The sequence below is a fragment of the Botryllus schlosseri genome, chromosome 16 (genome assembly GCF_051294905.1).
Source record: "Botryllus schlosseri isolate E-star chromosome 16, Bs_hap1, whole genome shotgun sequence".
In the NCBI taxonomy this organism is placed as follows: Eukaryota; Metazoa; Chordata; class Ascidiacea; order Stolidobranchia; family Styelidae; genus Botryllus; species Botryllus schlosseri.
Genome location: NC_137251.1, coordinates 17,980,710 through 17,994,013, shown reverse-complemented (window position 1 = coordinate 17,994,013; position 13,304 = coordinate 17,980,710). Strand labels below are relative to the sequence as shown.

The window sequence follows — 13,304 nt, the reverse complement described above, 5'->3', positions numbered from 1 at the left end:
ACCGTGATATGAGTTGACTCGACCTTTGCTGGTATATGTCGATTTTGACGGTGTTTCGCACCATGATAATTCTTGAAACTTGGTACGATATGTCGTGAAGGTAGTATTTAGCACTGCTCCAAGTTTCAGGCTTGCTACTCAAAGATAAGGGTGGTAATTTCGTTTCCGAAGTTCAGTGTGTGCTAATCTATCATGTACATTGTACAGCAAACAGATTTTACTCAAAAGCCGGTATTGGTCTCCATTGATTTTGACGATGTTCCATACCGAGATCGGTCATGATATTTGGCACAGTAACTAAGTCTTAATGTTAGTATCGACCGCTGTAATAAGTTTTAAGTTTGTCACTGAACTATGTGGGTGGTAATTTCGTTTCCAAAGTCGAGTGATAGCTGACTCTTCATTTATCGCTAACAGATTTACGCAAAAGCCGTTATTGGTCTCTATTGATTTTAACGATGTTCCATACCTAGATCTGTCATGAGCTTTTGCACGGTATGTCTTGATTTTAGTATCGAACGCGGTGCCAAGTCTTAAAGTTGACGCTCAATGATTGAGGCAGTTATTTCGTTTTCGAGGTCGAGTATGGTAGAGATGCGCGCTGATCTGATACTTAGCCTACCTACATCATTGCGGATCTCACGGAAAAGCCGGTGTCTGTCTGTGCTAATCTAGTCTGCGTTCCATAACGAGATCGGTGATGATATTTCCAATGGTATATCTCGATGATCGCATGAAACAGCTAACTAAGATTCTCGGTTTGCATTCAAATATTCACATAATTTTATGTTCGCCAATGTGCATTTCACTGTGAAATTGTGGCCTTCAAACCATTTGCTCACAATCCCATGTCAAATGCGACAGCTATTTCATTTTCGATGTCGGCTAACAGCTGATCATTCGATCAGCCTATTCCTCGATCTATTTTACTCAAAGTTCGGTGTTCGTCTGTTTGTATTGATTTTGACAGTGTACCATGCCGGAATGGGTTATGAGATTGCGAATGCTACTTCTCGATGATTTCATGTAACAGTATGCTAAGTTTACGGCTTTCATTCATGTATTTATTGATTAATATATTTTCCAACGGCGATTTGGCAGCAGACAGTAAGCCGTATGTGTTGCGTCACAATCTCCAGTTTCAAGGCCAAAATGTACTATGTTGTTCCGAGACCGAAGTTCCGAGGCTGCTGTCCTTAGTTCTTCAAAGACCATTCAAATTGATGTTCTGGATTCAATATGACAGGCCCAATCTATGAGATAACAATTGCGTATGTGTCCGAAGTCGTTGACCTTTGCAGTTAGGCTTACGCAATCTCTCGAGTTCTAGTCATTGGAATTAGTCTGGTCAAGTCAAGTGCGAACATGAATCGTATTGAATCTTTGCTCCGTACGTAGGCTAGTTTACGCAGTTGCCTTTAGAGCGAAAATTAAAGGTCTAGATGACTACTCCTTGTCGCTTCGACATATTCCTGTCTTTTCATTGTGTCGCATTTTTGTGGTGTATTGAACTGATAAAATTGCTAATAAACCAATGATGATGATGATAGAAATTGTCCAGTCCATTGATCCAATCGTACGCCGGGTACCTCCGCTTTGGTTGCCTATCACCTGGTCGTAACTCGTAACCACCAGCTCAGTGGTCGTAACACACCAGGATCGTGTACGAAACACTTTCGGACGGCCTATCGATTTGCGTAATCTCTAACTCTACCATGAAATCATAACGCATGCTACTAAGGATGACCTGATAATTGATTCGTGGCATAGGGACGATTCTTAGTTCACGTACATTATGTAAAATAATCCTTTGATTAAAAAAAATGAATAAAACATTTGTCACCACACTTCAAGTCACGGCTCACCGGCAAACCTCTCGCGGCACCTACGTTAAAATCACTGTTGTCGGGAAATTCATGTGACCATCATATTAAAGTTACTTTTTTACGTTGGAAAACGCCATTGTGACGTCATGTTGATAAAAGTCGCTCGCAGCCCTTGCCCCACCACCCGATATTGTCACGAGCCGCCACTGCAAAATACCCCAACCAAGTTTGTGTCAACAAAAGCAGTTCGCGTACTATCAAAAAATATTACATTGAGCTTAAACGACCACTTTGCCCCAATCATTCCTAATTTCGTGCCGGTGACGTAAAATTTGGCGATATGATTGGTATTATAAAATGTTTTTCCAATTCTTCACTGGTTGCTGACTATTACACCTGACGAATGCCGGCCGAAATGTTCCGGATCATTTCAATATGAATACACACTATTAAATAACGGTATTTTTACAGGAAACAAAAAACGCATTTATGGTGCTTAGTTTATCGACTCGAATGTGCTTCGAACGATAACGAATATGATTGTTTCCTGCAAATTAAGCCAACATACGAAAATCCGGTCGATTTAGTTGCAAAATTTTGCTGCGCTTGAAATAGATCGGTTCGATATTGTAGTTGGTTTTGTTAGTCAGCTGTGAGGCCGCAGAAACAAAGGTTTCATTTTCTGTCCAATTTATTTCACTTTAGTTTCTATATAATTTCATTAATTTAAAACACCACAAGATTGCGATAAATGAAAAGACAGGAATGTGTCGATACGCTTTGTAGTAGTATTGAGATCATCTGTGAACCAGAACAATGGTTCTCAACCTTTTTAATCTCGTGGACCTGTAAAACTTCCACACAAACGTTGCCGATCGTGAATGTTCAAAAACCAAAATTAACCCAGATTTAATTACAAATATACGCAATTCAAATTTAATATTGGAAATTTCATTTAATGCTGCATTTTGATATGAGATATTTGTACGTGGTTTTAGTTAAGTTTTTGCAACGCAAAGCGGGTGAGGTCCTGTTAAAGATGAATAACTTGACAGTGAGTGTCCGGTTTTCTTTGAAAGAAATGCGACTTTGCTGCTTGCTAAAGCCTCTATTATACTGACAAGTGTCGCTTAATTGCACTGTCAAATTTAAGGAAGTTTGTTCGAATGTCTCCGTAGCTTACACATACAATTCTTCCGAAACGATACGTTTCAAATGGCAAGCGATGAATAGATGAAATGACATGTGTCAGTTGGTGAAATCTATAACATTTATTTTTCAAAGCTTAATAATTGACTGGACCTTTCATTTGCTAAAAGACCTAATAAAACGTCAAGATTGCGTATCTCATTGCCGTGAAACTCTTCGGTGCGTGGGCAGTGGACAATTTAGGTGTGTACCAATATATGTCAAATGTAGGGCGTAATCGCCGTTTCATCACTGTTAAGTCTCGTCTTTCCAGCGCAGCCACGTTGTTTTCTTAAGCCAGAGTCAGGCATGGGGTATTGTGTTCTCAAGAAATTCTTGTATAAGTATATTTCATGACCATTGTGTTGGACTATATCGTTCAGTATGGCGTATGCTGAGGTGCTCGTGTTAGGCTTAGTGGTTATGATGACGGGAAAAGTCGATATGGCGAGGTCGCAGCGTGAGTATTTTTATAGCATACTTATCGCACTCGATACGGTCGGAACAGTTATGTAGCTAGTGATGTATCGATAGATTGTTCTAGAACATTGGTTCCCAACCTTTTTCGACTCATCAGTCATCACCCCCTTATCAAGCTTGACACAAATTTTGCCCTCGTATTTATGGATTCAAAAGAGAGCAGAGTCATTCACTAATTAGCGTAAACTCGACCGCATTGTCTCAAAACCAGGGAGAGATAAAAGCCAAAGCATGTTATGCCCGAGACGCGATAGTTAGGCCACCAATGATAGCTATCGCACCAGGCCTATTATTGCAGATGCTATTGTGTAGGCCAGCGATGATATCGTGCACACCAGGCCGAAGCCGCCAATGCAGATGCGATTGCGCAGGAAAGCGATGATATAGTGTGAACTAGGCCTATTGCAGATGCGATTGTTCAAGCCTGCGGAACCAGGCTAGCTCGATACGCGATAAATCAGGCTAGCGACGATTGCCACGCGCACGGGAATGAATGACCTAATTCAGCGACCATCTCAGCGGGAGATCATCACAAACTTTTCTCCCTAATTGACAACACGTTTCTCGCATATCAGCCGCACGGAACACTGATAACGCAATTATTGAATTGCAACTCAGTATTATAGTTACAATGATCATTTCAAAATGACGGGGTTTCGCGTTTCAAATAGGGAATTTCGACCCCCGAAACCCCCGTGGCTACGAGCCTGGCACACGCGCGCATCGAAATCGAAGACGTCGCTAACGAGGTCGCATCGATTCGCCTGATTACCAATTACTGGTCACAAATCACTTCGGCGTTTGAGAATTTTGTACGAGGTGGCCGCCACCTCGTAAATGTGGTAACCGCGTAAGTCGGCGCCTATGCGTGCAATCCATCCCTCTTGTGTAAAATTTGAATTTTGATGACAACAATGTAGTCTTTGATCAGCCCCATTTCTTGCTACTGTGATGATCATGATCATCAATTGTAAGATTTGATTTGAAGCGAAACCATAATTCTATTTGCGCTGTATTAAACAAATTTCAGTGTAGGCCTAGTGTTTTTGTAGCTTTGTTTCTACCGAGATTTTTTAATATGTAGTAAAAATAATAGCTCTTGCAGTAGTAAACTATGAAAGGGCGTGGAACCTTTGTTACAAGCGTCCCAGATAAAGCCACATAAATCTACACAACGCTGGCTACTTATCATAGTTACGGGAGCAGAACATGTTCCAAAAATAATAATAGGTTATTTCGAAAGAATTCATTCAAAACAGGCCGTTCACACTTTCATTTGTAAGCCTTGTAGCCAACGGTTATCAAAATACGCCAGCGTAGTTTGTGTCAACATAAGTAGTTCTTTTACGATCTAAAAGTATAATGAGCTTAAGCGATCTCTTCGGTCGTTTGAAGTCTCTGTTGCTGACGATTACCCTGACGAGTGTCAGCCGAAAATAATCGGGTTTATTTCATTTGTCATTCAGAAGTAGTACCCCGTGTGAACTAGCTTAAAAATTTTGGCGAGAAAAAATGGTCAGGGATTTGAATGAATTCGGTGTATTTTGGTCACATAATCCCACATGACATGCCGAATTACCCCCGTGGATATAATGATCCACAGTAGGGTTGCATCTAAAACAAACGGTGAATATTCGAATATTCGTGACGTCATGGCTTGAAAAAGCGAAGAAAAAACAATAAAAAACATGTTTAATTAGGGCCTTGTTTTAAACAAGTTTGTTTTTAATTGATTTTGTTTTAAATGCAACCCAACCGTGGCGATACGCGGCACGAGGTCCATGAAGTATCTCATCAGACGTATCCACTTACCCAATGCAAAATTTAGAATGTATTTGCAGTGGTTCAGTTCAACAGCATTTTGTTGACAGAGACCACGGCAGAACCTTTATTGTCAGCTACCCGAACAATCGGCAAGACCAATTCGACATCTGATGATTCAACAAGGCCAGGTGTGGTGCTGTTGTTATGGTGTTTTTCGACTGATCGACTGATTGCAATCCGTTGGGATTGCTAGCACTCTGGTTGCATTTTGTGATATGACGATAAGTGGGGCGCGAAATATTTCACTATCATAAAAGAGGCGTGTCGGAAAAGTGTGAGACCACTACTCTAATTACTCTAATTAGATAATGAGAGCACAAGTCTGCTGCAAGGATTATCATGAATATCTGAATATATCGTTACGTTCGTGTTCAACATAATGGGCTTGTTCGAAACTTACCTTGTGGTAGAATACTAAGTCATGTTCACAGTCAGAGTCAACTCATATTCGAACGGTCAGTGAAGTGAATGCGATTCCAGGTTTCCATTACACTTATCCGTTTGACAGACCCATCAACGTCAACACTCAGCAGTGCTACAACCGATACTACAACCAGTACCACTACCAGTACGCCCACCACAATCAGTACTGCAACCAGTGCACCCACTACAATCAGTGCTACAACCAGTAGTCCTATTCGACCGCCTACAACTACAAGCGAAGGTATGCTACCGCGTGGTGCTTGCGCGCTGTATGAGTGCGGTAAAGTAGTGTTTGTGTAAATGTATACTGCTGCCTGTATGTTAGTTTGTGAGCATCGCTATGAAATTAATAAACAAATCTTTTCTTTTCAACACACATAAAAAAATCGATAATCATGAGCAATATTCCCTCTAATTTTGACGATTCTGCGCACACTCACCAACTCACTGCGCAGACCCTTGGACAACAGTGCGTAACGACTAAGAAAAGGTCATCATTTCGGATTTTTTGTGCGCAACTTATAATTTATGTGCGCAGAGACCGTGTCAGCACTGCGCATTTGCGCACGTGCGCAGCTTAGAGGGAACATTGATCATGAGTGAATTAATTTTAGTGTATCTGCTAATTGCTCTCGACTCCATTTATTAAAGCAGGCATGTAGTCTACATTTTTCCGCAAAAGCATGAGGTTATGTTAATGAAAATAATGCACCGACGCCCGACACCGATGCACTGACACCAGACTGTATTAGCAATTATGAGAGAACGGCAACTTAATATCGTATGAAACCGTTTGAATGCTTTAGTCTAGCAGTGTGCACTGTGCAGCGTGCAGCCTGCGGGAGCGTGACTATTATATGAACCGGCATTTCGGCGCTGGACATTTTCACGCTATTAAAAACACGACCTCTAGAGATAACGTTTCGGGCAACGTGCGACTCTATGCGGTGTGTGCGCTGCCAAAATGATTGGCGGTGATAAAACCTTGAAAGAAGATATCCGCCGCATGTTGGTCAAAACGTTCGACATTGATGCGTGCATATGTCCACTGTCCGAAATGACCAGCGTCGTGCAGTCCAGAGTCCGCAGCTTGAGCCGCACGTATCAAATGCGACCCGACGAGGACAACAATGAGCCCAGTGTCGAAATGCGAATTTGGAATCGTGCGCGTCTCACAAAACGAGATATTCTTTTGATTTCGTCTGGTACGTGTAAGCGATTCCAATACATCTGCAGCAACGACAACCTGTCAGACCAACCTTAATGTGACATCAAACCGACTTCTATGATACACTGATGCAGGGTTGGGCATATTTCTGATCATTAGGCCAAATCATCGCCACAGCATTGATTGAGCCTGTCACTGAATGGATATGTTACCGAACACAGTTGGCTTGGAAACCACCAAAGCAACCACAGAAGATCGATCATTGTGCGACTAAAAATAAATGATGCAAATATTACGTGTATTTTGGCGATATGTCGATTGCGGTAGCGACCAAAATTCATGCTCTTCGCGACCAATACTTTAATAACCAATGGAGTAACCGATGCCGTAGCCATGCAGCTGCATAGTGCATATACGTGGTTGGTGGGATTCCTTGCTTGCAACGACAAATATGACAAAATTGAAAATGTTTGGTACGCAAGTTGGTAATAGCCTAATTTCACATTTTTTGATATTTCGGCACGCTGCATGCAAAAGGTTGCCAACCCCAGTTGTACGTCGACCTCGTGCCCGCGTCATACCTGGTGCTGAAATGCTCTCATACGTTTTACAGAGCCAGAAACAACTGTACCGTTGAGTTATACAAGCATTACTCCACCCAAGACAACGACAACTGATGGTATGCTACAGTGCGGTTCATGTGCTATACTAGTGACATTGATTTGTTAACCACATGTCTTTCCCAATACCCGCGTGCTCGTCATTAAAAAGTGCATAAAATGAATACAAAATGGTCGCGTTGAACGTTTTGTAATTTCTATTCAACGCATACCGAGAATCAGGAATTTAAGGAAACATTTTTGGACTTCCATATCTACGTGATGTATCGCTATCGGTTTTATATCTTGGATTGTATCAGACTTGGATAACTAGATAACTCTAATTGGGCTAATTCCAACGCAATACCGGTAATCAAATTACAATCTAATTCGTGAAATGTTTCTATGCTCTCGGCCTCTCGTATTAGTTCTTATCTGATTCCTCGTTTCTGAAAAATGCTACAGAATTGTATAGTGCAAATCGCGCCGATCTTGGTGTACACTGTACAGACAGACTTGGACAACTAGAAAAGTTTCCTAATTAATTAGAATTAGAGCTAAACAGCTGTTTCCAAATTAGATTACAATTAGAATTGGAGCTACACAGTTTTTTGCAAATTGCATTTGAATTAGAATTACTGAATTCGCAAAAACTTGGAAATTGAATGGAATTTGTGAATGAGAAAGAAATGCAGCAAAAATCAAGTTCGGTTCATTTCAAATCACAGTGCATTCCGATAGGCATGAGAATGATTAACGTTTGTACATATTTCCACCAGGAGGTCACCAGCACGCGGCCCGTTTATGATCATTATATTTATTGTTGTATTTGTACTTCTTTTATTAAAATATTACTTCTTTTGTGGTAGTCATGCCCATCGCCCATGTTAGTGAGCACGGCGTTGTACTAACGTTAAGATTCGAAAACGTGGTTGCTCAACTGTGTGCCCTTTTTTGTTTCGACAATGTATTCTTGCGGCCCGCGGCCTCTGCGAAGTTTGAAAAGTGACCCGCGACGAGTTCTAAGTTGGCGACCCCTGCGTTATACACAGGATCGTAACAGCACTTCGTCAGCCCCCAAAACGTGGGTATCGGGCGCCCACAGGGTGATAAAACAAACTTCTGGAGGGTTCCGCCCCCCTCCCCTCCCCCAGACTCCCATCAGGTTAGTCGTGTTTGCCGCGACACCAACATTTAATGTACTGTTTAATGAGACGCGTTACTTCGCCTGAACGCGCCTAGCAACCCTGACTTCCGTATGACACGCTCACTGCTCCTTTATATCGTATAGGTCGCACAACGCCTGCCCCCAAAAGCGGATCTTGTTCAGAAGACTATATTGCCGCTTTGAAGTAAGTAAGGATATTTACCTTGGACGAGGGTCTTGTATACTGCGATCGCTCTGTCTTCATTGAAATATCGCCGAAACCGTCAACCATGTTCTCCTATAAACTGTGCAAGATATGATTTTCAACGTTCCTTTCTCATCGAGTCCTGTCGCAATCGTAACGTTCCAGCCTGAGCTATTGACCCATGTGGCCGAACTTGTGGCATCATCTAGTAGACTCCTTTAATTTTTTTCTTCGTACAGCCGAAGATAAATTATGTTTCTAATAACTTATACCAGAAGGTAATTACAGACCGTGGCGGACCAGACCCTTACGGGAGAAAAGCGTCACTGCTATTTTTTTACAATACTACTACTGCTAATAATAATAATACACGAATACCGAATACACATGAAGACACAATAGGATTGGTCACTACATTCATCTTGAATTATGCAAACATTTCAACATCAACACTTCGACAAAAAATTGGTATGACTACAAACAGCACCAATTACAGAAAACGACCAAGTAAAAATTCTGTGGGATGTACCAGTTATACCTGACCGCGAAATCAGGAGCAACCGCCCGGATATGATAATCAAGCTAAAAAAGACAAGAGAATGCTTGTTCATTGAACTGGCTGTCCCAGCTGATCACAATATAATGCAAAAAGAATCAGAAAAACAGTCGAAATACGCAGAGCTCAAAATGAAATGCGAGAAAATGTGGCGATACAAAATAAACATTGTGCCGATAGTCATTAGCGCTACAGGGGTCGTAAGCAAAAAACTCATGAGACATATCCGACAGATTCCGGGTAACGTTCGATTCGACATGATCCAAAAGATCACGTTATTGGGCACTGTGCATATTCTTCGGAGGGCCTTGAATGCAACACTGGACTAAAATTACACTTGTGAATCACAGCATAATTTCTGTAATTTCGATTCTTCAGTTTCAATCATCTCTACCTCTACTCTGTAACCCTTACCAATTCTTCATCTACTGCAATGCTGTAATCTTACTTCTCCATGTATTGCATAGAAATATCAATTTGACTGCATTACTGAAATTTTGAAAATTTACTTCAATCTCGCCATTTTCCTTTGGGGGCAGGTTGCTTCCCGGAATATGTGTGTATTTACCAGTTCTACTGTGAATAAAGAATATAATAATAATGTATACAGTGACCATGAACATCTTTAGAGAGTATAAAAAAAATCATCAATCACATTAACAAAGCATTTCTTAACCTTCATAGCGACCGTACCCCTTGAGCTTTCGATACATTTTCTCGTGCTCCCCGTATATTTCCAATAAAATTTTGATACAGGCATTTTCATCACTTCCCTTCAGACACGCCAATACAAGCACGCATCTTCGGTTTCAAAGTACGGGATTATGCAATTCGCGATCCCATAAATCCGGAATTTGTGTCCAAGTCCAGTGACTTGTAACCGCGTTAGTGTTGACTAATTCTACTCAAAAAATATTCCACTTTTTGTTGGTTTGCGAAATGATCTTGGACTTTCGATAGCATAAAATTCTAAAATGCATCTCGTAGCCCTTAATTTTGTGCTTCGTACCCCCAAAGGGTCCTAATATACCCCTGGTTAAGAACCCATGCGTGAGTCACGTTTTCGAAATCAAGCAGCGTTCGGTTGTGCGCGTTAGCAAGCCGCCATAACGAACTCAATAGTGGCAGCTAATAAGCGGTCCATATCCGCCGGTACCGGTATCTAACCTCGGTAATATCATAATCTTACCAATATGCAGTGATGGCTTTTGGGGTGGGGGCGGTTGGCGGCCGCCAAGCCCCACCCCCCTGGTCGTAGGGCTCCCTCTTCGGTTTAAGCGCGTTTTCAATGATTATACCGGAATATTGAAATCGGTGTACCAATCAAGAAGATAATTCCGTACAGATGGGTCAATCATCAGATCTCTGCATTTGTTAGAAAAGTCACATATCCCGATATTCATCAATTCAAACCGTGTGTTAGTATAGTGTCGTATACACATCACGTAATTCCTTTCCAAATGGAGCACTAACAATAAGTTGGCAAGCTGCAATTACATGCTTATAGGGGCCCCATGGAAATCCCCCCCTCGTAGGGCCACCACTGCCAATAAGTAGCTATGAAACCATCATAACACAAACCATACTCAGATCAAATTTAAATGACTATACTTGATACACACAGGTGCGCGTCATCAATCATGTCTAAATTATCACTACGATGTCACGTGTTTGTGATCGCGTTCGTGTTCACGGAGAACATGGCATATACGTCGGTGTTTACACGAAACACCATCCCTGCAAAATATGCTCTGGCCCTTTTTTTCCTAATTGCTATCCTAGCCTAGCCCCTGACTGCAGGCCGCCCTCTCGATGGTCCGCAGTTGATCTCGCCCGCAGGGGGATCTCTCTATCCATGCCACCTTGTACGTTGCTTAATGCTTAGCGCTTACCCTATATGTCTCAAAATATGTGATATTGTTTTTCATTCAATTTTTAGGGAATACAAAGAGCTTCTTTCTGAATACCGAGAGAGCTTCGACGCGTGGAAGAACAGCGTCAATCTATATGTGCATTGCGAATGACATTAGAGTGATTAAAGAGAATCGACAAATTACCATTCAATTGTACTAACAATATGTCGTTTGTAGCTGTAATCTGTAATCTCCTGTAACATATACAAAAAATATCGTTGCATACGACACTCGTCAGAAAATTTAAAGCATCATCTCAATATCTGCGAATAATCGTTTGGCTTGTAACGAGATGACGAATGAAAGTGTCACACATTGGACATTAGGAATTGTTACAAATTGCTGAGAATCAATTTTTATACCATATCTAAAGTTCCTACAATGGGCAAATCATCATTTGACCACGAGTGGCGCCTATCGCTTACTCTAGCGATGATATGCATAATTAGGTCACTAATATCTCGTCGCAATTAATTTCCATTACGCCATCTGTTGATTGGTACCACGATAGAATATTTTACAAACAATTCATTTTGTTGCAAAGGCAATGTTATCGTTCCAATAACATCCACGCCCATTGCGCCCCTTTCAGAAATAACAATTTGGAATCATGTGCTTCTCACGAATGAATGTTTTGCTGGTACGTTTTGGCGATTCCAATATATATTTTAATTATAACGACAATTCTAATGGGAGGTCTGAAAACAAGTACTAGCAACGAAGTGATTAAAACAATCTGAGATGCATCATCATTAATTTTGTGCCCAAAATTTTCCCAGACACGCGCAACATAAGGTCTACCAGTATATCTGATCATGTGAGCGGAGAAAGGATAAATATTTGTTGTTTTCAAATGCTAATAATATCGACGAAATTCCTTCATGAATCCCAATCTCTTTTCATAACATTAAAAATCGCTATTTCGGTGTGTAAAGTAAGCCTACTTCTGCTTCTACAATTAGAAAATATCATGAGCACAGTTTTTCACATTGAAACAGTGATGGCACAGAAGTCCACACAAGGAATGTCCGCGGTGCGAAGTCCCGCACTAGCATATTTAACATGGATATTTGGCGTCCATGTGTGTCTAGTGCAGGCCGATAATCTATACCAGTGGTTCCCAAACTTTTTAGGGTCGCGACCCCAAATTTCGATTTGAAAATGTGCTGATTACTGCGTGTTTATTTACGTGAGTATTACATGTGTCTTGTGTATATATTATATTGTTTACAAGTATAGCACGGCCAAGTCATTTTCCCCGAAGGAAATAAAACTGTCCTATTGATTTTTATGCTTCGGACACTTAAATCTTTATACTAATGACCAGAAACCAGGGCTTTATAGCCGGAGCCGGAGCAAGGAGCCGGAGTCCCGGAACCGTGTATTTTTAACGGAGCTGGAGCTGGAGCCGGAGCTCCTAATAAAATTCTGATGGAGCCGGAACTGGAGCAGGTTGTTTGGAAAGCAGCTCCGGCTACGAGATGCTATGCTAATACGTTTGGCTGAATTCTTAAAATTTCACGGTAATCGTTCAAAATATTAGGAATTGTTTCCTGGTTGGCGCCACCTCCTTTAAACTATAAATTCAAATTCAAATTGTTCATACATATAACGCACTAAGCCCGAGTATGCGAGATATGCCGCGTATTACGGTATTTTAGGACGTGGTTATCCGTCATACCCGCAATTTCGTCATCAGCACAACACTGATGGCCAATAGAGGGGTTCAAAAAATATTGATCACTACATAGTTCACAAAATGGGACTGGTGCTTATGAGAGCTGAGCAAATTACCTAATGGGTAATGGCTAATGGCTAATTAATAATTAGCCAGTGCTTCTCAAAGTGTGGTGGCCTACGCATGCCACAGTGGTAAAAAAACAAAGAAGTGGTACGCGATGGGAAAAAGTTTGAGAAACACTGAATTAAATGAAGCGACGCCAACGGTTCAACGTTACCTTGCTGCACCTGCAGC

At 41.3% G+C, this 13,304-nt stretch overlaps 1 protein-coding gene across 11 annotated transcripts in view; it reads left to right on the top strand.

Annotated features, from left to right (window-relative positions):
* Positions 1-13,304, top strand: part of LOC145459256 (uncharacterized) — a 128,688-nt gene that overhangs the window by 58,747 nt on the left and 56,637 nt on the right. For 3 of the 11 annotated variants that reach the window (XM_080337908.1, XM_080337902.1, XM_080337907.1), the window contains one exon: positions 11,356-11,587. The exons of the other annotated variants lie outside the window; for them this stretch is intronic. In XM_080337908.1, coding sequence (XP_080194034.1) covers positions 11,356-11,440 — 85 coding nt within the window. In that variant the 3' untranslated portion in view covers positions 11,441-11,587. Of the gene's footprint in view, positions 1-11,355; positions 11,588-13,304 lie in introns of those variants that run through there. 11 annotated transcript variants of the gene reach the window in all.